Source organism: Salarias fasciatus, chromosome 23, assembly GCF_902148845.1.
Source record: "Salarias fasciatus chromosome 23, fSalaFa1.1, whole genome shotgun sequence".
Classification (NCBI taxonomy): domain Eukaryota; kingdom Metazoa; phylum Chordata; class Actinopteri; order Blenniiformes; family Blenniidae; genus Salarias; species Salarias fasciatus.
In genome coordinates this window covers 8,309,306-8,334,021 of record NC_043766.1, presented here as the reverse complement: position 1 = coordinate 8,334,021, position 24,716 = coordinate 8,309,306, and the positions used below count along the sequence as shown (strand labels likewise).

Sequence of the window (24,716 nt, the reverse complement as noted above, 5' to 3'; positions counted from 1 at the left end):
GTGTGTGTGTGTGTGTGTGTGTGTGTGTGTGTGTGTGTGTGTGTGTGTGTGTGTGTGTGTGTGTGTGTGTGTGTGTGTGTGTGTGTGTGTGTGTGTGTGTGTGTGTGTGTGTGTGTGTGTGTGTGTGTGGTGGTGGTGGTGGTGGTGAGGGGGAGGCGGGAAGCATTTGTGAAAATTAAGATTCAATTACAGGAAATATATGAACACATGATTATGAAGCACTCAATATGTGCCAGCCAGTTGTGTAGGGCCTGACAAACCGTTGGCTGATAACCAATAAACAGACAAGCATGAAAAACAGATTCCCCCCACCCCGCCTTCTCCGTCGTCTCCTCTTCATCTGGTCTCGTGAAGAGCAGCTCTGACACCTCAGAGTGATGAACTCCCTCAGCGCGCTGACCTTTCTCCTTCGGACTCGCCACCCGCCCTCCTGCCCTCTTCCATGTAGATAAGACAGAGACAGATGAAGATATTCTGCAATATGAGCGCATGTGTGAGTGTGCGCCCGGATGGTGGGCGTAGTACCGCAGAGTGACACAGTGAAATTAGTTTTGCTGTTGGTGGATGGTGGCCATCCCACCTTCAGATCAGCAGTCACCAGAGAGATTAATCCAGCCAGGGCGGCCTGCTGGAGAGCGGTGATGACAGGCCCTGAAGGGAAGGAGAGAGACGGACAGGTAGACCGACAGATGAGGCAGATTGCTTCACGGCAATGATAAACCTACCAAGATTGTGTCCATATATCTGTGTAACTTCCATGTTTAACATACAGATTGTCGGACTTGCTGTTGCTATGAATAATGTAAAGGACAAGTTTCTTCACCAGAACATGTACAGATAACACCTATCAATTCCGTCCTGGTCTGGTTCAGTTCAGTTCAGTTCAGTTCAATACTTGTCATCAGAATTTAGACTAGTCAGAATAGTATCATTGGATCTATTGGGTCCAGGTTATTGGCAGTTTTTGAAATAATCACATTACAATGTTAATGTAATGTGATGGACTTTGTTTTGCCAACTTTGTAGTAGTGGATGCGTCTGTATCAGTATAAGTCTTGTTGATGCAGAATTATACAATTCTGCTCTCTGGAAGAAAACAACTGTGTCATGACTTAATCACTGAAACTCCGTTTCCGAAATGACTCCATCTCATCCGGACGTATTGATTTCTTTTCAATGTTCTTTGGTAGTTCGTACTGTTAGTACACATATTTGTGTAGTTTCGTCAACTGTTTGTGTTATATAGCTCCTCACTGTGTTTTGTCTATAAATCAATCACTTTCAGGAACCAGTAAAGTGACTGATCATATTTTAACTGAACAATGCCATTTTATTATTAAAATAGATGTTAAATAGATGTTGAAACATTGGCCTCCCAGGTTAGTTTCACACGAATAGCGAAGCAGTCCTTTCAGTTTTAAAATAATTTGCTATGATTACTCATTATCAGTGACTAACATAACACAAAGCATGACTAAAATGGATTCCAAACTACTGTGAGTATTGGAAAAAAGGTGCACATCATAATATTGCATGTTGTTAAATAGTATAAAATAGTATAAAAGAGCAACTGATATAGAAGTTCATATTAACGAAAAAACTTTTATCAACTAACTTTATGTGGGTGAGGATTAATGATTTGTTCAGGTCATGAACAGAGTGATGAAGTGACGCACAGCAGTTTTTCAAGAAGAGATGTCGTGTTGTTGATTGTCGAGCTGTAACACTGATGTCTGTCGGCAGTTATTAAGCCTTTCAGAGTGATCTCAAGAAATGGCCTCTGTGATTATATGATTTGCGCTCAAATGAAAGAATTGACTGAGTGCCTGAACTCGCAACGATTCCTGGAATGAATGGCTTAAGGATACTGCTAATTGTAATGGTGTGTGTGTGTGTGTGTGTGTGTGTGTGTGTGTGTGTGTGTGTGTGTGTGTGTGTGTGTGTCTTGGTGTGTGATTTTGTCTTCAGGTCAGCTGTCCAGTTTTGATGTTCCAGAGAGATCTGAAAATCCCCGGTGCCAAACCCTCAGTCACACTCAAGTGGAGAGAGAGGTAACTGCTTTTTCAAACACACACATACACAGTATGCATAGCGAAATGTATGAATGCCTGCGGGACAATTTATTCTGGATAACCAGGAAGTTCATCGGCTGGACAGCAGAATTTGATCTTTGACTCTTGCAGAGAAGCAGATGTCAGCTTAGTCATTACTGTACAAACCTTTACAGGAACCATTCCTGCCGGGCAAACTGTTAAGCAGTTAACTCTGATTCATATTATATTGGAAAAAAACTATATTTATAAACTGATAGAACCAAAAACTATCTGACACACCATGAGTCCCTTCAACGGAGCGACTTATTCTTCGTTTAAAAAAGAGCCAGGAAAAAAATAAAAAGAGAGAGACAGGTAAGAATCAAACCTTTTCAGAAATTTGCAGTTTTTTTTACCAATATGGCAAAAAGAAAAAAAAAAGAGAAGAACTCCTTTGGTCTAATGAACTGTGCTTTCATATTGACAAAAACCCACTCATATAAAAATGACTTGAAACTTTAATATGATATCCACTGTAATTGTATGTGCCCAAGGAGGGAAAAAAGGGCAACTGTCCAAATATTTTTAATTGGACTGTACTCATTTTCATACTATCAATGCTTTAGTAAATATATGAAAAAATAATCAATTTATCAAGGTTTTTGTGTCATTAACTTTAAACAGGCTTTAACTATGCCTTCAGCAAAACGTTGTTGTACAGTTCTTAATCCTTTATTTACAATAGATTCCGTCGAAAGACAAACTTTTAGTTCTCTACAGTATGGATGAAGCTTAGGTCTCCCACGCTACAGTCATTTTGAGATCCCTGAGATGGATTGTTAGAGCCATATGAATATTTGAGAATTATTTAAAAAAGAAAATGTCACGCCACTTTTAGTTACATTCTAAACTGTTTCATTTCTTTAATATCTTACTTGAAATTCTTGGACATGGTGAACTGTATTATAGGAGCTTTACTACAAAAAAAAGAAAACAGAAAAAAAGAACAAAGGAGAAGATTTCATGGCCTTGTCGAGGTTCTTTTCCCTTTTTCAACTCTCACCCACCCTCACACATGCCCAGCGAGGTATGACTGACTGCTTCTGCAGTGAAATAAATGAAAACTCCACTTCTTCCTCCATCAGGATCCTTCCACGTCCTCTTCCCCCTGGTGGCCACCAGCCATTACTACGCCTTCTCTTTTCCAGTGAATTATTATAAATTTAAAGTGTTTCGTATCTTAACCCTGAGACTTAGATTATATTACCAGTGAATAAACCTGAAAATGTCATCAAACTGACTGAGTGCTTTGTTAAATATACATAAGAAAGGTGCTGTGTGTACACAGTCGATGCCTGCTCATAATCAACTTAGCATGCGTCGTTCTTTAGAGTCTCACTTTCGAGGGGTTAAGTACTGCGTTCAAAAGAAAATGAATAAATATTTTAAGCACAGGTGAAAGTGTTAATTACTTCATCTTCTGAAGCTTTTTGTTTTTTTTTTTTCCCCACATGAAAGCAGGATGAATGTCAGTCCATCATTGAAAACACGTTCTAATATATAACCTCAACTCCATTTTAGCCAAGGACAATAAAACAAAACCATGCGGGAAGCAAAACACAAAATACTTAAACTTTACAAATTGGTTTTGACTTAATTTCAATGTGCTAATTGTGAATATTAACAAGACGCCTGTGGCAGTATAAATCTGCGAGGATAAATAACACTTAAATAACAGTGACTGGAAAAATCAATCGACTTCCCCGCACTCTGTCTCCTGTCACTCTTAGCCAAGTGCTACCACACAACAACTCTCACACGTCCCCCTTCCAAACTGATAGAAGCTGATTTCGCCTCCACCCAGCTTTGTTTTTCTTCACAGCCGTTGGGTGGTCTGCATACCCCTCTATCTCTCTCTCGCTCTCTCTTTCTCTCACTCGCTCTCTCTCTCTCTCTCTCTCCTCTCTCTCTCTCTCCTCTCTCTCTCTCTCTCTCTCGCTCTCGTTTGCGTACTCATTGTCAAGTTCACAGCGTCTGTTTCTCTTTGAGCGTTATGAGAACCAGGCATGGTCCGAAACTCAATACCTGAGTATACACAATTAAGTTCACACCAGAGGTTATTGGGTGGAAGTGTGGTCCCATTCCATGAAATGTGGGAGTCGGTTCGGGAGGGTGTGAGCTGTGTATGTGTGGCTGGTTAGCTGGTCAAGGTTGGCGCGAGCGTCGTCAGGTTGGTTCACCGGCTGCGCCACAGGATGGAGTCAGAAGCTTTGTGCTCGGTATTTTGGTTGTTGGCAGTGGAGATTTTCTTTGACAGGTTGTGTTGTTCTTGCACTATAAACACAAAGTGCTATTACGTGTAGCAATTGTTTTCAGCTGTTTTGGATAAAAGTTGCTATTCATTTTGTTAAATTGCAGTCAGTGTTTTCAGCCCTCCTGGAAATGAAATGAAATGAAATTGGAATGTTATTTTGGGAAGTCAAAGTTTTATGAATGAAATCTGGTTTCAGCTCCAGATTTTTGGAGCCTCAGTTGAGTTGTGGTGTGCTTTGTGTGAAAGAGAGACAAAAAGAGCAGATGACAGTTTTTAGAGGGAGGAATTGAGTTTTTTGTGTTGGTTTCAATTTACCAATTTATCATATCTTGTCAGTGTACATCCTGAGTAAATGCATTTCAGAAAACTTGTTAATACCAGCCGTAAAAGCAGACTTTCTTAACTAGAAAGTAACACAAAGGCCAATAATTTTAAATTGTCTTCCAGTTGCTGAAGTTTATGAATGCTTTGAAACTGTCATTCGTTTCCCTGCATATTTTGTTAGTGGAAAAAAACAAATCCATGCTGCAGTGTTTTTTAACATTTAAATCCAAATTTTGAACAAGCGCACACACTCGTGCAATCAATTGTATTTCTGACTGTGCCCAGCAGAAATCACCCCAGGTGACCTTTTCATCCTGCTGAGTGTTTTAGTGTTGGATCCGCTGGCTCCCTCTGAGTACCATTCACACGCGATTGAGAGTCCCATGACAGGCCAGCTGGAACCTCCAGTCCACCACACACACACACACACACACACACACACACACACACACACACACACACACACACACACACACACACACACACTAAAACCCTTCCATTGAATAGCTGACAGACTGACTAACCTGTAGTGTCTCCATGTAGGATTTGTGTGTGTGTGTGTGTGTGTGTGTGTGTGTGTGTGTGTGTGTGTGTGTGTGTGTGTGTGTGTGTGTGTGGCTTCCTGTTTTGACCTGTGTTTGATTCCTTCCTGACAGGGTGTCATTTCTGTCAGCTTCAGGATAAAAATCTACTCAAGGGTTAAATGAAGGCGTTTCAGGGGTTTCAGATATTTATTTTTTTAGTTAGTTTTTTTTTTGTTTGTTTTCTACAGTTTTTGTGTAACTACTTGCTTGTCCAAGAAATATTTTATTCCTGTTAAAGTATTTCCAGTATCTGAACCCAGCATGTGACCCCAAAGGGTTTCACTTAAAGGTATGCAGCAGTCCTCAGAGACCCGTGAAAGTTTCTTGTGGACAGTCTTCACTGTGACGTTTTATTATGTGTGTGTGTGTAAATATATATATATATATATATATATATATATATATATATATATATATATATATATATATATATATATATATATATATATATACATACATACATACATACACATGTATATGTATGCTGTAACCAGTAGACATTTAGTTTTTATTGTATCAGAAGTGGAGAAAGTCAGTGCTGTATTCGTAGCAGCTGTAAAAGGTGAATGATTCATACACATGCAATATTTACATATTACTAGACACCGTTGGTAAATGTGAATTTTTCTATATTCCATGCCTTATTGTTTTCGGAGTTTGCTTAGAAGCGCAGATAGAACAAATGCAAGCCGACAAAACTTCAGTCAAGACCACATTTTACATGAGGACAAGATAAATTCAAAGTAAAACATTGTGTTTTTACAAGGCAGATGAGCCCTAATATCAAACCACATCTACAGCCAAAAGTAGACAATAGATTTCTCAATGCAACAGTTAGATAATCAGTATGAAAATAGTGAATTTCCCCCTCTTTTAGTGTAGTCATAGACTAACACAATATTAAAAAATGAGTCAATAAAAGTAACGCAATGTCACTAGTCTTATACATTTATCCACATGAATAAATTGTTGCTTATTTAAAACTAAAACAGATAGTGAGCTCGCATTTCAGTGAATGTACATTAGAAAAACAATAACAGCGTTAATTTGTAATATTTGGATATGGAGCAGCCTGTGGATGCTGTGTTATGGCATCAGTAAGAGCTGTTACAGTAACTTCTCAAATAATCTTTTTCACCTTGAGAGGTGTGCTTCTGTGCAAAATTCCTCTCTTTCAAAGTGTCTTTTCCCCTCTGTTAGTAAATTTAACAGACAGTGGAGCGTTGACGAAAGAGAGTTAAAGTTGTCGGATTCTATTAACTATTAGCATTACTCTAATCATTTGATGTGGTTTTCTTGAGAAGGACAATTTCATATTCTTCCCACAATTTCTTAAAAGTCGATATAATTAAATGCATTCTGAGTGATTGCAGTTCACACATACCTACTCACTCTCTCTCTCTCTCTCTCTCTCTCTCTCTCTCTCTCTCTCTCTCTCTCTCTCTCTCTCCATGAGAGGTGCCTTCAGGGGGCACTAGTCATGTTCCATTAATCCGAAGCAACCTGTGGTGATTGATCAATTAGCCCTTCTTAAAGCTTGGGCTCAGGCTGATCAATAGCACTGATCACCAGCCAAAGGTTTTTCATTAAGACCTGCTGCTCTGCATGAGTAGACTCCATTAGCATAGACCAAATGGACTGTGAGGAATTCAAATCAGCAGTGAGAAAAATGCTCACACAGGCCACACAGTTTTCTCAGTGTTTAGTTTTTAAATCTGCGTCAAAAAAAAAAAAAAAAACTTGTCTGTGTCATTTACCAATTTTCTGTTAGTGTTGATTCACAAATCTTATATGTACCGTACATTAAAGAGAATCTATGCATTCATATGTTTAAAATACTGTTGTTTTGGTTTGGAAAGTAAAGCAGGTTGTTACACAAACTCCCCAGGGAGTGCTCGAGCATTAACAAGACAAGCCCACTGCAGCCTCTGTTGTAACACAACTCAAACAAACTTGGTCTGCGTCATTTTAGAAAGGCTCGCCCAAAACATGATGTTCTCAAAATATACGCAGATATGAGCCGTATTGCTCCTGCATTATAGCTCCACAGTGAGCATGTCTGGCTGTATTTCCCTTTTAGACCAGGCATTGTCAGTCTATTTGTTACCTGAAAAACAGCGGATGCCGCTGTACCACAGTGATATGTCGGATCCACGACCCCACCGAACCCACGGGATCATCCTTAGCCTAAAACACAAAAACACTGGTCGGCTACCATTGACAAACTCACCTTTCTCACCCTTTCCTTACCCTCAGTGGGGCCAAGGGCCATTGTTTCAGCTAAACAATCCTCATTGAATTAAAAAAAAACTGGCCGCATGTTTTTTTCAGTGAGGCCGATGCGTACTGCTGTCATGGGTCCTCTCGTTAATGTGCCATCACTGCACCTCACATCCTTAGCAGACACAGGCAGCGCTAGGCTTACTTCCTCCATCTGTACTTAGATGTGTGTGCCCATGTCCCTCTATGACTGTGCATGAGTGACTAACGCCACGCAAGTGTGGAAGTGGATGGGGTGAATGAGTAAGATAACGAATGGTGGGTGGGCCATGTGTACATGTGATAGTCAGTTTTAAATCTCTCAACAGAGAGCAGATCAGCGCTGTGACATGAGGCGCTTTGGTCAGTGTTGAAAGTGTAGCATAGAGAATGTGCCCACATGATGGAGTCGATAAATACTGAACTGAAGTCCTCTTCAAATGTACTGTATGCCTCAACAAAGTCAGGAATGATGGTGAAAAAGTTCAAGCTGTCTGCAAATGCACTTTTTGACCTTTGTTGCATTCCAACTCTTTGTTGGTTACACTCATCACAGCATTAATTGAGCTTTAAATTATGCAGAAAAAATCTGTGTATTTCACCAATCTGTCTCAGTTTGGTGGGCTGGTTTGCATTGCATCATGTAAGGTTGCAGGATTTGATTCTGCCATTATCAACACTGTGTGCCTTGTTTTTTTTTTCTTAAAGGATTTCAGCTAAATCAAAACAAACCCAAACTGTTTGATTGAAGTTATACACTGGTACCTAAAAGGAAAAAAAAAAAAAAACCCTTCATTTCATCTCACTTCATAGATCATTAAATGCAAGACAAGGCTGTTTATTTGTGCAGTCATCGTTCTGCAAACTCTGAGTGTACATGAAAAAAATGTTAACTTATGTTATTGGTTTGTGGATCCATAATTGCTAGGTTTTGTGCCCAGTGTTACCGCTGAGGAGCAGAGTATCATTATACCAGACTCAAGTTTAAAGAAACATTTCAATATGGTGGAAAGGTATAAAGAATAAAATAGTATCCAATAAAGGATTGGAAGTATTTTCTTAATATTTTTTTATGTTTAGTTTGGTAGGATTCATTTGTATTGTATACAATTTGTATACAGTCCCTGAAATGCACACAAAAAACAATGAAAACTACAGTAAGTTCAGGTTTTGAGGACGGTTATCGAGAGGTATGCTGCCTTTGAAAGGATGCTCATAAGTGTGTTAACGCTGGTGTGTGTGTGTGTGTGTGTGTGTGTGTGTGTGTGTGTGTGTGTGTGTGTGTGCTTGTATGTCTGTGTGTTTTAGCGGGAAGGAAGGGAGTTGGTCATAGAGATACTGGGGCAGACAGGAAGAGATCATCCTGGTGTTACCACAGCTGGGGTTAAGACCTCTGGTCTCCAGACCCATGCATAGTGCACACACAGGTTACTGCTCAAATGTTCACAGACACCAGTACACACACTGTTAGACAGATAAATCCTTTATCCTTGTCTCATCTCACCTAGAATCTGACCTTTTACCTTCCCAGTAGTATTTGTGTATTTGTGCACACCAGCTTTGAAAGTATTCACACAGATGTTGATGGAGTTTAGTGATTTGTGTTATAGGGATGGCTATAGCGTTTAACATTTACATGAGCGGGGGAGGGGGGTGGGGGGGGGGGGGGGGGGGCGGTGAATGAATGGATGGATGGACAGAAGGACGGATGACATTGTGTCCACCCCCAATAGAGTGAGGAAGTCCCTATCAGAACACAACAGGAAAGAGACAGAGCAAAAACAAGTGCATGTCTTTTTGGACATTAAATCACTTCCTGTAGGGCTCTGGCCTGCCTCCCCCACCACCATGCTCTACCTCCCTCACAAAGTACAGGTCAGCGTGTCTTTTGGCATGCAAACACATTGATTAAATATACATCTTTATAGTGTTTTTGCAGATATGTCTTTAGAGCTTGGCAGGAAATGAGTGCTCTCTGACAAATAGGTTTGAAGACATCTAGAAAAGTCGAGTTTAGATTTGTTTGTTTATTTGATTTAACACCTTAGCTCCACAAATAAGAGTGTGTTGCTGTATGTCCGGCGTATGTATGGTATTCTGTGCAGTGCACCAATCTGATTTATCGCTGTGACTTGCAGATGTGATGAGTATCAGAGGAAGCAAGTGCCCTATAAATCTCGGTGCCCCGACAGATCACAGGCCCTGTGTCTGGATCTGGTGCCTTGATCTTCATCCAAGAATAAAAACAAAGAGACAAAGGTTTATCTGTGGATTGTGCAGGAAAGGGCCTTTTTAATGGTGGCAGGAAAAGGCAATGACCACTTGTCTCATTCAAAACAGAAACGCTACCCTCACTCTGGCGGGCTTGTCGTTTCTTTCAGCTTGTGATTGACACTGCCTGGCACTTTGCAGACATCACATATGTAGAGCAAGTCTCATACACATATTGGAAATGCATTCCTCACACACTCCTGTCCTCATCACAGGGCACTGCTGTAAAAAATATGACTTCCTTCCTCAAAGCATTTTCCTGTTTATGTCTGAATGCAGGTCAGGAGAGGGGTATAGTGGTCCCTACCTCATTCACAGTCTCACTCCCCATAGTCCTAACGATGCAGGATGTATGGAGCCCAGTGTCAATACATTAAACAAAATATCTGTCAAGAGGTGTGCATATTTTTTACAGTGTGCAGCTTATTTGTATCAAAGGCACAAAGGTACCCTTGTTTGAACCTGCCGGTTTCCCTGAATCTGGATTATTTTTGAGTACTCCTGATTTTCTGGTCACATTATGACTCAAACTTTATGTCTATGTGAATCTTATTGCGGGGATATCATCTTTCTGTGTTAGCAATGTGACGGTCTCGCAACCTGACCGGGGTGTTCCCTGCACAGATCACCGTTTTTTGCTGGTATGGGCCCAACTGACCCTCCTCTGGATGGTGTGGGAGTAGAAAATGAATGAATAAATGCATGGGCAGATGGGTGGATACTCTTTTGACAAGACATTAATCACATCACACAGGCCTATTTTTTGGTTTGTTAGAAAGAATGTGACTTTTTAAGTTTTGGTTGTCGGGTTATAGTTTTCTTCTTTTATACACACAAAAGGGACAATATTCTCTAAGCAAACATGCTCTTATGACACCATTTGTGATTTCTGCTTTCCATAAGACCCACACATGCCCGCGAACACCCACCCCTCAAAAATGTCTCAATTGCACACACATGGATCTTCCTGAGGAGCACAGTTTGTTTCATTTTCTGCTGATTTGCCTAAAACAGGCAGCGGCCGCTGCTGTCAATGTTTAATTTAAGAGCTCATGTTCCCCCTCTGCACAGAACGCTGTGGTTGGGAGCCTTGATGGGTTTAACAAGGGGGGTCCGATGGGTGGGTTGGGGGGAAACGGGTGGATGGCTAGGGTGGGGAGCTGACGGAGACCCATAGGTCTCCGGGCGCAGTCATTAAGATGGCTCCTCGGTTTGGAGATGAGAAAGCATGCTCGGCACTCCGGACTCATTGAAGATGCTCCCTGCCTGGCTGGGGCATCCATTAATAATGAGTTTTTACAAATTTCTACTGACATTTTTATCAGTTGTGAACGTCTGTTTCTTATTTGGCTGCTCTGTTTGTGTCTGTCATCCCCATGGAAGACTAAAAGTACTTGACAAACTTCAAGCTGTCACATTTACATGTGTTTACTTTTTGGTTTTCACATGTGCTTTCACTGGTAGTGGGAAATGTTATGGTAAATGTGTTAATATATAGTTTAACCTCGCTATCCAATAGTAGTCTTTGTGACACTGTATTGAAATCGAGGTTTATTTGCTTTGTACTTGCAGAAGCAGCCCAGTGCACAACACAATGCCAACTTCTGCACTCTTCAATTAATATTTTGTTGCTTAAAAAGATTGTTAATTGATTTGCTGATTAAATGATCATTAAACATTGCTTATATCATAGCCCAAATATTATAAATACTGAAGAAGAATTGTGTTGTTAAAAGGACACATTCAAAACAGAAACGCCCCCTCATGCTCATGCTGCATCAACTGTGTGTTCCTAGATGTCCAGCGTGGGTTCATCTGGAAGTATTATCTGTCCGCTGTCTACCATCTCACACCCGCGCATCAGTGGCAGAGCTGGTATTGATCTGACCGCTGCCCTGTGCTTTGGTGTTCACAGCCTCAGGCTCCACACAGCCTCACCTCATCTTATATCACTCACCTCATATTAGACTCTGAGCTTGATATACACCGTTAGGCTCTGATACGCTCCCAGAGAAAGCCCCTGTCAAATGCCAGTTCACATGATGTCCAAAAGAAAGACTGCCCACTTGCTGTCAGTCTTACCACGGTCTCAACAACAGACCCATATATGGTTGTATGATTTTGTTACTGCTACTTCTATTTAAAAAATGTGTTTTTATTATTACTGTGAGGAAAATCTCAATTGGATAGAGAATTCCAGGTCACTTCCTTTTATTTGAATATATATTATTTTCCAATACTTAGTTGTATGTTTTTCAGCATTCATCTCAGAACTATTGAGTTTAACTCCAAGGTAGATATTTGTTTCTACCTCCGTGCGTACACACTCAGTGTCTGGGTGTCTTCATTTCACCAAAGGTGTTTAAATGCTTGGCACAAGGGCACCTTTGCAGTGATTTGTCTAACCCATCCAATTTTGTTGTCCTTCTCCTCTTAACTTCCTCACTTATTTTATAGGCAGCAGTAAAATGGTGTTCATGCATGACAAATGCACTGTCTTGACACTCTTCCCCTGACTTTTGAGGGATCATGTACTGTAGCTTGAAGTGATTTTAAAGATTTAAAGTGACTTTTTGACATAAGGAGGTGCGTATCACTCAACAGTTGGGGAGACTGGAGATCTTCATGCCAGGCAGTGGCTTCTCGCCAGAAAGAAATGAGCAGCAGCAACGACTGAAAGACTAAGAGTAACAATTTAGGCCACAACTAAAGCCTTAACAAATATCGTATGTTTTCACATGCTCAGGAAACTGTGTGGTGTGTGTGTGTGTGGTGTGTGTGTGTGTGTGTGTGTGTGTGTGTGTGTGTGTGTGTGTGTGTGTGTGTGTGTGTGTGTGTGTGTGTGTGTGTGTGTGGTGTTTAGGATGTGCTCATATTGAACCTAAGGGCATCTCTGAATGCTGCTTTTCTTTTTAATTTGTCTCTTTCCTCTAAAGAAATTTTCTAGCAGGCTGGAATCAGCTAATTGCTGATCTTTGTCCCACTTGCTGCTGGTTCATTACTGAGTGCAACAGACAAACTGGGAAAAAAAAGCACATTTAGCTGGTTGAGGTACTCAGTATTTAAAAAAAAAAAACTTGTTTTTTCTTGGCAAATTGTGAAAGAAAGGCGTAATGATTCAAATGCAGCAATCAACCAAAATGGCCAATGGATTGCTTTATTACTATTGTCTAAAACATTCAGCCAATGCAACCATTCCAGTGTCGTGGTGTTGAACGTTGTGTGTGAAGGTCACAGGCACTAACACGAACCAAGTCTTAGTTCTTCCAGCAGCAGTCCAGCAAACATGAAGCTTGTTCACCCTTGACTTGTTCTTGTTAACCTTCTGACCATGAAACAAAGAGCACTTGACTGGTTAGCTATCTCACCACAACTGATTGACATACTCCAACCTCCAGGTTATGTGATGCAGCCTCTTCTCTTTTACATTTGACTCCTGACTTCTGAAACAGATCCACTTCTTAACAAATACAAAGTGGTTGTACACTGGGAATATTCCCTTTTTGTCAAAACTCTCTTTTTTATTGTTCTATTGAACTCTGTGAAGTTAATTTATAGGAGATGCACTGCAGTGTTGCTGCTGCCTCTGGCAAAACACTGAACCTCTTAAGAGTCCTCAGTAGCTTACTGAAACTGTTGCTGTCTCAAGAGAGAGCTGGCAGACTAAATAATCAGTTTCCCATCACAGTGACAGTCTGAGAGCAGCTGTTTGCATCTGAAGGCCTGCCAGCAATCGTCCGCTTCGCTCTGAAACTGAGAAGGAAAGAGGAGATGCACGGAGGGAGGGAAAGACGAAAGGAAAGTTTCTTCTTTATTCAGGCCTCTTAAGGGTTTTGTTATTGATCTCACCAACAGACCTGCAGATGTATGTGTAGAGACATGTGCAGAAATACTTTCAGCATCCATCTGTGCGTGTTTTCAGTGGTATGTAGTGACACACACACTGAGCAGAAGCTGAACCTTTGGCTTTTGACACAGGTGTTCAGTGCGGTACGCTCAGGGATTTATCATTTTTGGATTGAAAAATAAAATAAATGTAGGTAGTGCCTCCTAACATACATTCCTAACTCTTCATCTGTATGTATTTAATAAATAGCCATATTTAATAACTCAAACATTTCTTAAATTTGAGGAGAAATTATTCAATTGTTCTGCTTAACGATAAGAGGTTCTACAGCTTTGGTTTTGTCACTTTGCCCTTGGTGAAGCTTGATTTCCCTACAGTTACTGCACCTTACTGATATATTTAAATTGAAAATATAAAAGTTAAATACAAAAAAAGTGCCCCAAGCTTCTCAAAGGTCATACTGAGGGTTACGTGCTTTAATAGTGTGGCCTTTTTAAAAGACATAAAATCCCATCAAGACACATATTAATAGCATTTCTATGCTGGAAATGGTGAATTATGCTCAGTTTATCGTCAAGTGTCATTTGTTTTTGTTTTTTTTAATGAAAACATAGGGTGTTTATTCACACATTTTTTAATTTAAGTATTTTGTTGAGTGTCCTTTAATGAGTTAAAACCACCTTTCATTCTGACAATTTAATGCTTGAGGCTTTTTCAGACTGGTTCAGTCGTCTGGTAATAGGAGGCAATAAAAGCCAGCCAGGATGAATGTAACATTAATAATGTTAATTACTTTGACAAATAGTAGCTCAATTATTCTCAACAGTAGGAGAGCAAATTTCAGTGATTCACGGGGCACCAAAAATATCACAGATGTTTCTACTGCAATAGAATCTTCATTTATTTCCACATTTGAAAATTATTTTTGTCTCAGCTTTCAAGAAATGCCTGAGGTCACACTCAAAAAAAGCTTATTTATCTGACCTTTTTTCCTGGAGGAAACCAATCTTTTCTACCCAGGATTTTGCATATGATGAACAGTGTTAGATTTTCCGGTCGTCATGTTATTATAGTTGCCTCATACCTCTTTTTGTTGCTCCCATAGAGCACTCTTTTTGATAATGTTGAAGCAAAGGTCAAGTTTTCACATGCAGTCATTGACGAGCATTCACCTTCGCCACTTGGCTGAGGTCTGGCAAGATTAATTCTTTGTGTCTTGCCAGGTTCATCTTTCTTACAATGGAGCCAAGCGAACATGGGAAAAAAAAAAGTGTGTGCTTGGAAATGTGTGTGTTTTTAAAAGACATTGGTGCAACCGTTTTAACAGGGTGACTCTGTTTGAATTAGATGTTCTAACCCCCCGCTTGCTAAATGGATTTCTAAAGTGGCTGTAGTTGGAGGCTTTCAATCGGATGCAACCTTGAGTCCTTTTTTATGTGAGCTCTGTAGGATTTAAGTGCCGGTATAACATGAGCACGACTGAATGCATGCTCCTCATTTTTTGAAATTGAAAAATCTCCAAAGGCTCTCCCCATTGTGCAGGCAATTAATGGAATGCTGGCAGCGAGGTTCAGGTGCTTAAAAGTTGTATTTTTTTCTCTCTCTCTCGATCTCTTTTTAATGACTAATAAAGGATAATCATCGTGGAAGAAACATCATAATGCTGTAGGCTTCCTCTTTATGCACAATGATGTATAATGCATGTTTTGAAATGAAACGGCAGCGGCCTTCGAACTATTCCATCTCCAAACCTTAGTGTATTTGTTTTGCATGCCACAGTGAAGCTTTTGCATAATAATTGTGAGTGTTCCCATTAACAATGCTTGCCTATTAATTTGATCTTTACATTTTTAAAGTTTGTCCATCAGGCCGCCAAACAATGGGTCCCCCAGTCGCTCTCTGGTGTAAGCGATTAAATCGTAGGCTAATTGCCTCTCTGAAGTTTCGCCGTGTCTTCTTAGCCTCCTTCTCCTTTAGTGAAATATTTTTTCTCCTAATAATTTTGGAGTGTATTTAAAGTGTTGAGCTGAAAAGACTTCCAATATTTAAGTAAACATTTAAATAAAATGCCAGCAAAGTTAATTTCATGAGTGTTTGTTAAACTAAAACCAAGCTCCTTCTCATTTGAATGCCAGACATTTACCCTAAGGCCTTGTATAATGTCTTCTTCTTCTGGTTGCTGTTTGGTCAGTTTTGAGTCCACATATTTGAGACTGAAAATCCCTCAAACCAAACAGAATGTTGACTCAAATAATGCTTTACTTTTGAGTATACATCTAAGTGGAATTGACATTATTGTTTGACAGAGAGGCAGGAATGTGGCAGTGGCGACTGAGTATTCCTTCAGAGCAACAGTTGGAGCATCGACACAGAAGCAACGTCTGTCTGTTCAGAGTTTGCCATGTTTTCCCTGCACCTAAGTGAGTTTCTGTCTAGATATTATTGATTCTTCAATGTTCCAAAAATGTTTGCTGACTTTTGATTGTGTTTTCTGAGTTAGTCCTGTGACGGAGGGGTGACTTGTCCGCTTGTCCTAATCCATTTTGAAAAATAGTATGAAAAAGAAAAATTAATTATTGAAAAGAAGAAGGACTGTATAATTTTGTAAAACATTGCCAGTTGAAGTTATGAAACATTTTACCTTCATACTCCTGTGGAACTTGGTGATCGGGGCACGTTAATGAGCTGCTGTGGGAGTTCACACACCTGCAAATTAGTTTTCCTTGTGTGTATTATTACAATTCAAAATATAAGATTTTAAAAAATGAAACAGCCCTAGCATTCTTTTTTTTTAATAGTGTCTTAAGCTAACAAGACATGCATGTTCAGGTAGGTGAGAAACAGTCCTATGATTTTTGCGTTTTGTAAAAAGTCACAGAATTTAGGTGTGACAATGACATTTAATTATATAATGTAGAATTATGCAGTATTTTTTTTCACTCCCCACCCCCCCCCCCCCACACACACACACACACACACACACACAATTTGACCCAAGAGTATATAAACAGGGACGTTTAACGAGGAAGAACTAGTAAATAAATAAAATATGTGTGCAAGCATGTTGGTTAGTAAAAATGTGTCCAACGCAGCAAGTTCAGCACAGCAGTTCACCTGCTGGTTGTGTTGGGAAAAAAAATCTTTTCTCCTAACACAAAAAAGATTTAAAAATACATAAATAAATCAAAAACATGATGCTGAAAGTGTCAAACATTGAGATACAAAACTCCAGGTGGCATTCTGTAAACACTTTTGTCCATAGGTGATTTATAAATAAATCAAATAAAAAAGAAACAGTAAAAGTTCATTCTTATAATGGTTAAAAAAATATATCAGAACAGATATCATTGGGTTTTAAAACACCAATTAGCACAGGTTTGGCGATATGAAGTAAAACTCATCCTCCTCATATTTTCACGTGGTAAGAAGTTGTGCTTGGTGTGGTCAGATATTGTCTATGTTAAGACAGGTTTTGCCACCAAGTGGCGTTTGTTTTATTTGGAGCGGGTGTGCTTATTTCAGGCCTGCAGAGCCTGAGGGCCTGCCTGAGACTCAACTGAATATAAAACTTACATATTCCAGCATTCAGTTGCACTTTTTTTTTTTTTTTCTCTCGCGATCTTGGAACACTTCCAAAAGCTTTTGTTTTTTTTCTTGTGCCCTCAGTCTTTTTCCCTTTGAATGTGCTTGACAATACAGGGAAACATACAAGCGCATCTCGGTAAACACGAGTGATGTGGTTCCAGAGTTTAAAAGCTTCACATAACACTGGCAGACACAACTTGGGGCTGTTTGTGTGACGGAAAGGAAAACTTGTTTAGAAAACTGACAGCATTGTGAGTCCGTATGTGTGTATGTGTGTGCATGCGTGTCTTATGCGTGTGTGCGTGTTTCAGTGTGCGCGTGTGCGAGAGAGGAAAAAAATCTTTGCGTATGTGTGTGTTTATGTTGCTTTTGGCAAGTTATTCATTTGTGCTTTTTTCCCCTTGCTCTCTGTGTGGTTATCTTTTGAGTTGGCTGGTTTGGAGCTGATGTCCACCTTCGGGGATGCGCATAGCATGCATTTCTGAGTATTTTCACCTGAGGCTGCACTTGTTAGAGTCTGTGGATAAATGTATATACATTATTTATACAAATTCAGGGCGAGTGAAAGCAGGTTTAACACATTTACAGACAGGAGGCCAGGCACTGCAAGCCAAGCTCCAAGTGAGGATTTCAACGCTGTGCGCCGGGGATCGAGCTGGCCGCTTGCCCGTCTGTGACCAGCATCCTTAATGCTGCACGTGAACACCGCTAACATTATCCTCAGCTCCACAGGAAATAAATTATCCCTTGTATGATTTTCCTCATCAAAACAAATTTAAACAAATAGACTGAAAGAAGTTGGCCGTTGTTGAATTTACAAGTGATGTTTTTACTCAAACATGGCTTGCGGCACCGTATTTAGCAGCTTCATTGCTTTAGTGAAAGAAAGGAAGATGAAACGAGATGAATGAACCTGAGTGAGTTAGAGGCTCCCCAAAGTTACTGAGAATTGTGAGGATGACCACACAAAATGCAGAAAAAAACATTTCCTCCTGAGGTTTCATGCCATTATACAATAATGAGAGACGTTGTCCTACCAAAGTTTTGCATTCTTTTCTTGCAAAAAAATAAAGATCAAATAAAATTTATTTCTCATTTGTGGTAAAGTGTAAATGTTTGTATATGTGGAGTCAAACCTTCACGAAGATTTAGTGGAATATCTTTATTGATTAGATTTTATATAAAATTGTTTTAAAGGTTCATTTGTTAAATAAATGTATTTTAAACCTTTAACACAGAAAATATATTGAAATTAATTTAGAAATATTTGAATGTTAAAAATGATTTACAACTGATTATTAAAAACGGTTAAATATTAGAGCTGAACCTCGTTCATTAAAATACACTTAAGACTGTCATATGACACTGTCATGTCAAATATGATATATATATATATATATATATATATATCTTATATATATATAAGTGTTTTTATAATTATTTATAATTATCATATTTTATTGCAATGAGTCATCAAATTGTTTTAAGCACTTTATCACATTTTTGACAAATTGCTATAATGGTTGTGTTCTCACAGCGTAATTAACTGCTGTTTTCCAAAGTGACAGGAAACCGTCCGTCTCACATGTCCTTTCTGTCTCTCATCCAGGAGCCTCGTCCTCCAGTGGACACCTTGTCGCCTGGGTGCAGTCTTCACGTACCCATGGAGCTTGAGTTCACTGCCTCCTGCTTCCCTCGCAGCCCTGAACCTCAGAAAAGTCCCAGCCTCGTCTCTGTCGACTGAGCTGGATTGCATGATATTTAGTTAAATATTAAAATATTAATGTAATGCCTCAAATCTAGACTTCCTGGTATTTTTATGTAAACGAAAAAAAAAAAAAAAATTTTGTTTGTGTGTTTCATTTTGTTTTTCCTTTATGTCATGAACCTGAAAACAGCAGTCTACCAGATAAACTGCAATTTTCTTTTCTTTTCTTTTTTCTGCATTTTGCAACTGTGATATCCTAGGTTTGACGTCCCGGAGGTCATGTATCCCCTCTGATTCCTCTGCTCTCCCTACTGAAGTTTTCTGTAAACGGTGGAATACAGGTCCAGAAGACACGATAACATCAGCCTAAAGCAGAACAGTGACATTGTGCATAAACGATTATTGTCATTATTATTATTATTATTTTTGTTCTGTATACTATAAACTGATTGTTCTTGAATTTCATTTGAATGTGTCTCTCCTATTGCTACAGGTTGTGTTATTGTGATCATATACAAAGGTTGCTTCAGTGTCATTTTCAAGTTTTCAACACAAAAGAAAAATGTGAGCATACAGCATTAGTGTGCTGAGGAAGCGAGAATCTGATGTTATAAGCATAATAATTATTTATTGAAATATGAGGAAAAATTCAATTAGCTTCAAAGAGAGAGAGAGGGAGAGAGAGCAAGATAGAGAGAGATTCCCAAGGACCAGGTAATGATAGGAGCATTCAGCAGGAGGGATAAAAGTCATAGACAAACGGGAAGGAAACGGCATTTTGATGTTTGGTGTATCCATGTGTTGCCAGTGTACATGAGCTTATTATTCACAAAGGGCATTGTTTAAGTCCTTGACAAAGCATGTATCCTGCATACAAGTCTATAAATCTGACAGTGGCTGTGTAACCTAACATTTTGTTATGAAGCAAACAGCTAGATTTCACAACACGTCTTTGTTTTTTTTTATTCTGACTTCTGTGTCACCTAAAAAGGCTTCTGCCGTAAACGTCTGAAACTGTCGCTTTAAAAGATCTTTTCAGGTGATGGAGTCAGCAGTGTGTTTGCAGACATGCATTAAAGAGTTGGATTTCTGCAAAAAAAAAAGCCATATTATTGACTACATTGCTTGCATGTGGAGTTCACCCGCGTGTTTCAGGTGGTCCAAGGCAGCTGCAAAACCTTGTTGGCGATCACTCAGATTGTCTGATCATTAGACACAATTGATGAGTGTAACAGTTGGTGGAGCCCATAATCAGGACAGCTCATTTACAATGGAGTAAGGTTACTTGTACATTAAACATGCCATTATAAGATTACTGATTATCCCATGACTTATTTAACAAAATGTAGACAAAATAACCACCACAGGTTGTAGTGAGAAAACTAAGTGCTGGGACATTTTGATAAAAACAGTAACAGCTACTGTACACATGGATGAACTCTGCATGAGAATCATTTAGGCTGCCATATGGTATGCTAAGAAAAGAAACAAGTTCTGTTAAATTTGGACACAATACTAGAAAGTCACAACTGACAAGAGAAAGATGCAGTCTTTGGTATAAGAGCAAACCAGACAAAACAATGATGTGGGCTGAATTCAGGAAGAAAAATGGATGTGGCACGAACATCTTTCACACCTACTTACTTAAATACAATACTTTTTTTTTCAATATACAGACTTGCATGAACAGTTCAAAGACTAAGAAAATTTGCAGCGATTTCTTTTTTTTTTGTCTTATTTTTCTTTTCCTTTTTCTTTTTTAAGTCCATTGTTTTTGCTCTAGACCTGCATCTCAGAACTACTAATGGAAACAAAACAAGAACATGCTACAGTAAACAAATTTATTCTGGTGTGGACACCTCACGTCATGTAACACAAAGATGGAAACCTATTGACGCAATAAATTATCTTCATTGTTAAGCGTAACCAGTGACATACTGTACATCCATAAGATCAAAGCACTGTAAAAAAAAAAAAAAAGAGAAAACTTTTACAAATAAAATGTTTGAGAATGAAATGGAAATCTTTTACAGCAATGCTCAAAAATGTAATGTTTGAATGCCAGCAGACACAGAAAATTATAGTTTAAGTTTGATTCCTCTTTGATTTTAGTGTCTCACGACATAATTTAAGTACTGCTCAAAACAAAATAATAATAATAAAAAAACACTGTACACACACCAAAGAAAGCCAGATAGAGGGATCTTTTTCTTAACTTTGCTGATTTCATGTTTAATTTTTTTCTTTTTTTCCTTTTTTTTTTTTTTTTTTTTTTTTAGGAAATCATTGCTTTGCAATTTATGCTTCATCACAGTTCTCTCCCATATGACCCCATGAATGTAAACACCTGTTGAATTCATTTTTTTTGTTTTAATTTTTTACAACATTAATACTTTATATATATATTTGTACATATTTTCATTCACATCTGCGCGGTTAGCTAGCATGGTAATGAAATAAGGCAAGACTCACATAAATGTGACATCACAATTTTTTTTGTCTTATAATACTGATTATTAGGTATTTGTAATTTACCTTCTTCTCTACTGCTGCAGGCTTTGGTCTTCGGACAAAGGCAGGAATAATCCTTCTCAGTCTCCAGAATCACTCTTTGTTTTGTTCCAGTTTGAATGAAATGATAAAAAGGAGATGTGTTTTTTTTTCTTCTTATTTTTTTGCAGGAAAAAAGGGCTATAAATACAATTATTTAAGCTGACATTATTAACTGGTCTTTCTGAGGTACATAGTTTAAGATGATTTCGGGAGGTGGTATAAGAAAGGGGAACCACAAGGTGAGCACGAGGAGCAAATGACTTCCATTACAAGAGGAAAAGTATTCTTATTAGCCTATTTTGTTTGTTATTCAATGTATTTTTTTTCTCCAGACCTCTTTTTTTTTTTTAACCTTCTGTTTTCCCTTCTTATTTAGGTCCAGCTGCCATGTAGGGCACGTCTGAGTTGAAAAACCAGACCAGACACCGAAAGAGTCTCGCCTGATTGACTGCTTGTCTGTTTGCCTTTACAGTACCAACAACAGCTCAAAGTCAGTTTTAGTTAAAGAGCACACAGGAGGATCATCCACAGAATAAGCCACCAGTCATGTCACAAAGCTGTCTGAAAGATGGGCAGTGTTAGTCAACTTCCTTTCCCGGCACAAAAAGCCTCTCGTGGTAACACCAGCGCTAAAACACTTCAGGGTTGTGATTTTTTTTAAGGTCTCGGTCGCACCGTCTGATAGTCTTGCTTGCGCAGACGACTGAATATCATCACGTGTCAAATGTAGACTTTGCTTCAGGTGTTTTTTTTTTTTTTTTCGTCCTTTCAACACTGTCTTTTTCTGTGCAGTTAAGGAGAAGCGGCCCTTCTTTCAGACATTCACTGCTCTCTTTCTTCTTTTTTTTTCTCTTTTTCTTTACAATAAAGCCATCTGTGTATTGTTTTCCTGTGCTCATTATTCAAAAGTCTCAGCACATGTATTTGTCCAGATCTGCACTTCATGTTGTAACTTGAACATCCAAATGAGCTCGATATAAACAAGAGTTTCTAAATGTTCGCTTCTCTCCGTCCTTCCAGACCATCACACAGTCAGCTGTAAGCTGGGAGTTCAGTTTGGTAATGGCATTGTTTGGAGTTTCTGGAGCTGCAGACGGGCTGTGACCCTCCTAAGCCCTCTTGGCGTGCAGCATTTCAATGAGCAGGTTGTTGCAGGGCACATCGCCGTTCAGGTGTTTGTAGTAAAGATATTCTTCAGCCTGCAGACTGATGGCCCGGATCTCAGGTAGTCGCAGGAGGAGCTGTCCGAACTTGTCCGTTTGCTGCGGGTAGTTGCACATTACGTAGTCCAGCAGGGCAGCGTTGACTTGCTCCTGGACGCTCTCAACCAGGTGAAAGTTCTCCAGGTTCTTGACATCTGCAAAAGGAGGCAAGACAACCGTTAGCTGAGTTAAAATATTTGAGAGAAAGTAGGGATTTATGGGAGGATCGGGGGTTTGGTGATCGGGTAGAGGGCAATTTGACACTTAAAGTTAGGGGCATAAATTGTGGTATATAGGCCTGAAACAGTAAAACTTTGTTTAGAATTAGGAGTGTTCAGAACCATTAAAAAAAAATTGCCAATAATTTATTTTATTCAGTTATGAAATGTATCTTGTAATTATTTCCACCTATTTGTAATTGTACATTACAACAATAAGGTATTCTCTGAAAAGACTCCATCAAAACCTGGCCCCCCTTTTTTTTTTTCTTTTGGAGGGGGGACATGTGTTTATAGTTTTAAGGTCTACACAGTCTGGACACTAATCAAAAGCAGTATTTAACCTAAATAATGTACAAAGGCACCGTGCCTCATATTCTTACAGATAAAGGTTAGATTAATTAGGATCTTCATTTATCAGGGGACAGTGTTACGAGTCAGATTCTTTGGTTGTGGCTCATTTTCACTTGGCTAAAACTGCATGATGAAATATTCCTCCCTGCTTTTATTTTTTTTTTTTCTTCTTCTTTTTCTGAATCATCTCCTGGGACTACATTGTACAGGGAATCAGGTAAAGGCAAAAAGACTCTTCTCCTCAGAGATTAATTCCCTTGGAGTCAATAAATTATGCAGGGCAGAGTTGTAGTCATATTAGCGCCAGGCTGCTTTTTCTTATCGGATGCCTTCACTCACCTTTTTATACTTTTTCATCACAACAAAACAATGTGTTCTTGTTATCAATTAAAAATGAAAAACTTTACAGCCTTATCAGGCTTGAATCTGCTGGAATAAAAAAAAAAAGTCAACTATAACTTTAAATACCCAGTGCACTTCACATACAGAAATTCATCTCAGTGGATAGTCTTTTTTCACTAATAATTCTTTGTGCAAAAATGTATTTTGCATTTTTCAAAACCCTATCTTTCTGCACAGCTATAAGCACTTTTCCTTGACAATAATAAGCTCACTAGGGGTTTAAGCAGATTATTGCAAGACAAGAGAAAAATTTGCTAAATGGATAATGGTGGAGCAGAGCGCTGTGTGTACTTGTCATGATTATGAAGCGCAGGGCTGCAGAATATTTAATTAGGTAGCAGCTCTGTGTGTGCGCCTGTGTGATCTTTTATTAATCTGTTTGACCCCAGGTCGAGTGTGTTCACAGTGGGCTAATGTGGAATGACAGAGTCCCTGTGTATAGTTGACACCTCCGCACCAACACACACACACACACACACACACACACACACACACACACACACACACACACACACACACACACACACACACACACACACAATGTATCTAATATCACCTTGTTTCATAGTAAATCTCAGCTTCTCTTTTTCTTTCTGTCTGTCTATTTCTCTGTTTCTCACACGAACACACAAAAATCCAAGAAAAAAAACAACATATTTCTTTCTTACAAACGTAGCTCCCCCTTCACACACACACACACACACACACACACACACACACACACACACACACACACACACACACACACACACACACACACAAACCCCATCCACCCACCCAGAGCATTAGGAGGAAGGAGGGGGAGATAAATCAGCAGCTAATGAGGTCTAGAGAATGAGAAGCAGGTCCTTCAAGGCACTTCCATCTATGATGCACTCTACCATGCTATTGCAATCTGTATGCGTGTGTGTTTGTGTGTGTGTGTGCGTCTGCTTGTGTATGTGTGAGCTGGTGTTTACCATGGTGCATGCTCACCCTGACCTCTGGGTGACACGGCAGGGGGCTAAATAAGGCCAAGGGGAGGGCAGGAAAAGGGGGAGGGGTGTGGTCTGTGACAAAGAA

The 24,716-nt window shown here is 39.3% G+C and overlaps 2 protein-coding genes across 2 annotated transcripts in view; one reads left to right on the top strand and one right to left on the bottom strand.

The window, feature by feature from the left end:
• Positions 1-20,011, top strand: part of LOC115381771 (adhesion G-protein coupled receptor D2-like) — a 77,620-nt gene extending 57,609 nt beyond the window's left edge. The window contains exons 18-19 of the mRNA XM_030083366.1: positions 1,969-2,051; positions 18,827-20,011. Coding sequence (XP_029939226.1) covers positions 1,969-2,051; positions 18,827-18,961 — 218 coding nt within the window. The 3' untranslated portion in view covers positions 18,962-20,011. The remainder of the gene's footprint in view (positions 1-1,968; positions 2,052-18,826) is intronic.
• Positions 20,012-20,663: 652 nt separating this feature from the next.
• nr5a2 (nuclear receptor subfamily 5, group A, member 2) overlaps positions 20,664-24,716 on the bottom strand; it is a 72,854-nt gene continuing 68,801 nt past the window's right edge. Inside the window, exon 7 of the mRNA XM_030083466.1 lies at positions 20,664-22,835. Within this exon, the coding sequence (XP_029939326.1) occupies positions 22,588-22,835 (248 nt within the window). The 3' untranslated portion in view covers positions 20,664-22,587. The remainder of the gene's footprint in view (positions 22,836-24,716) is intronic.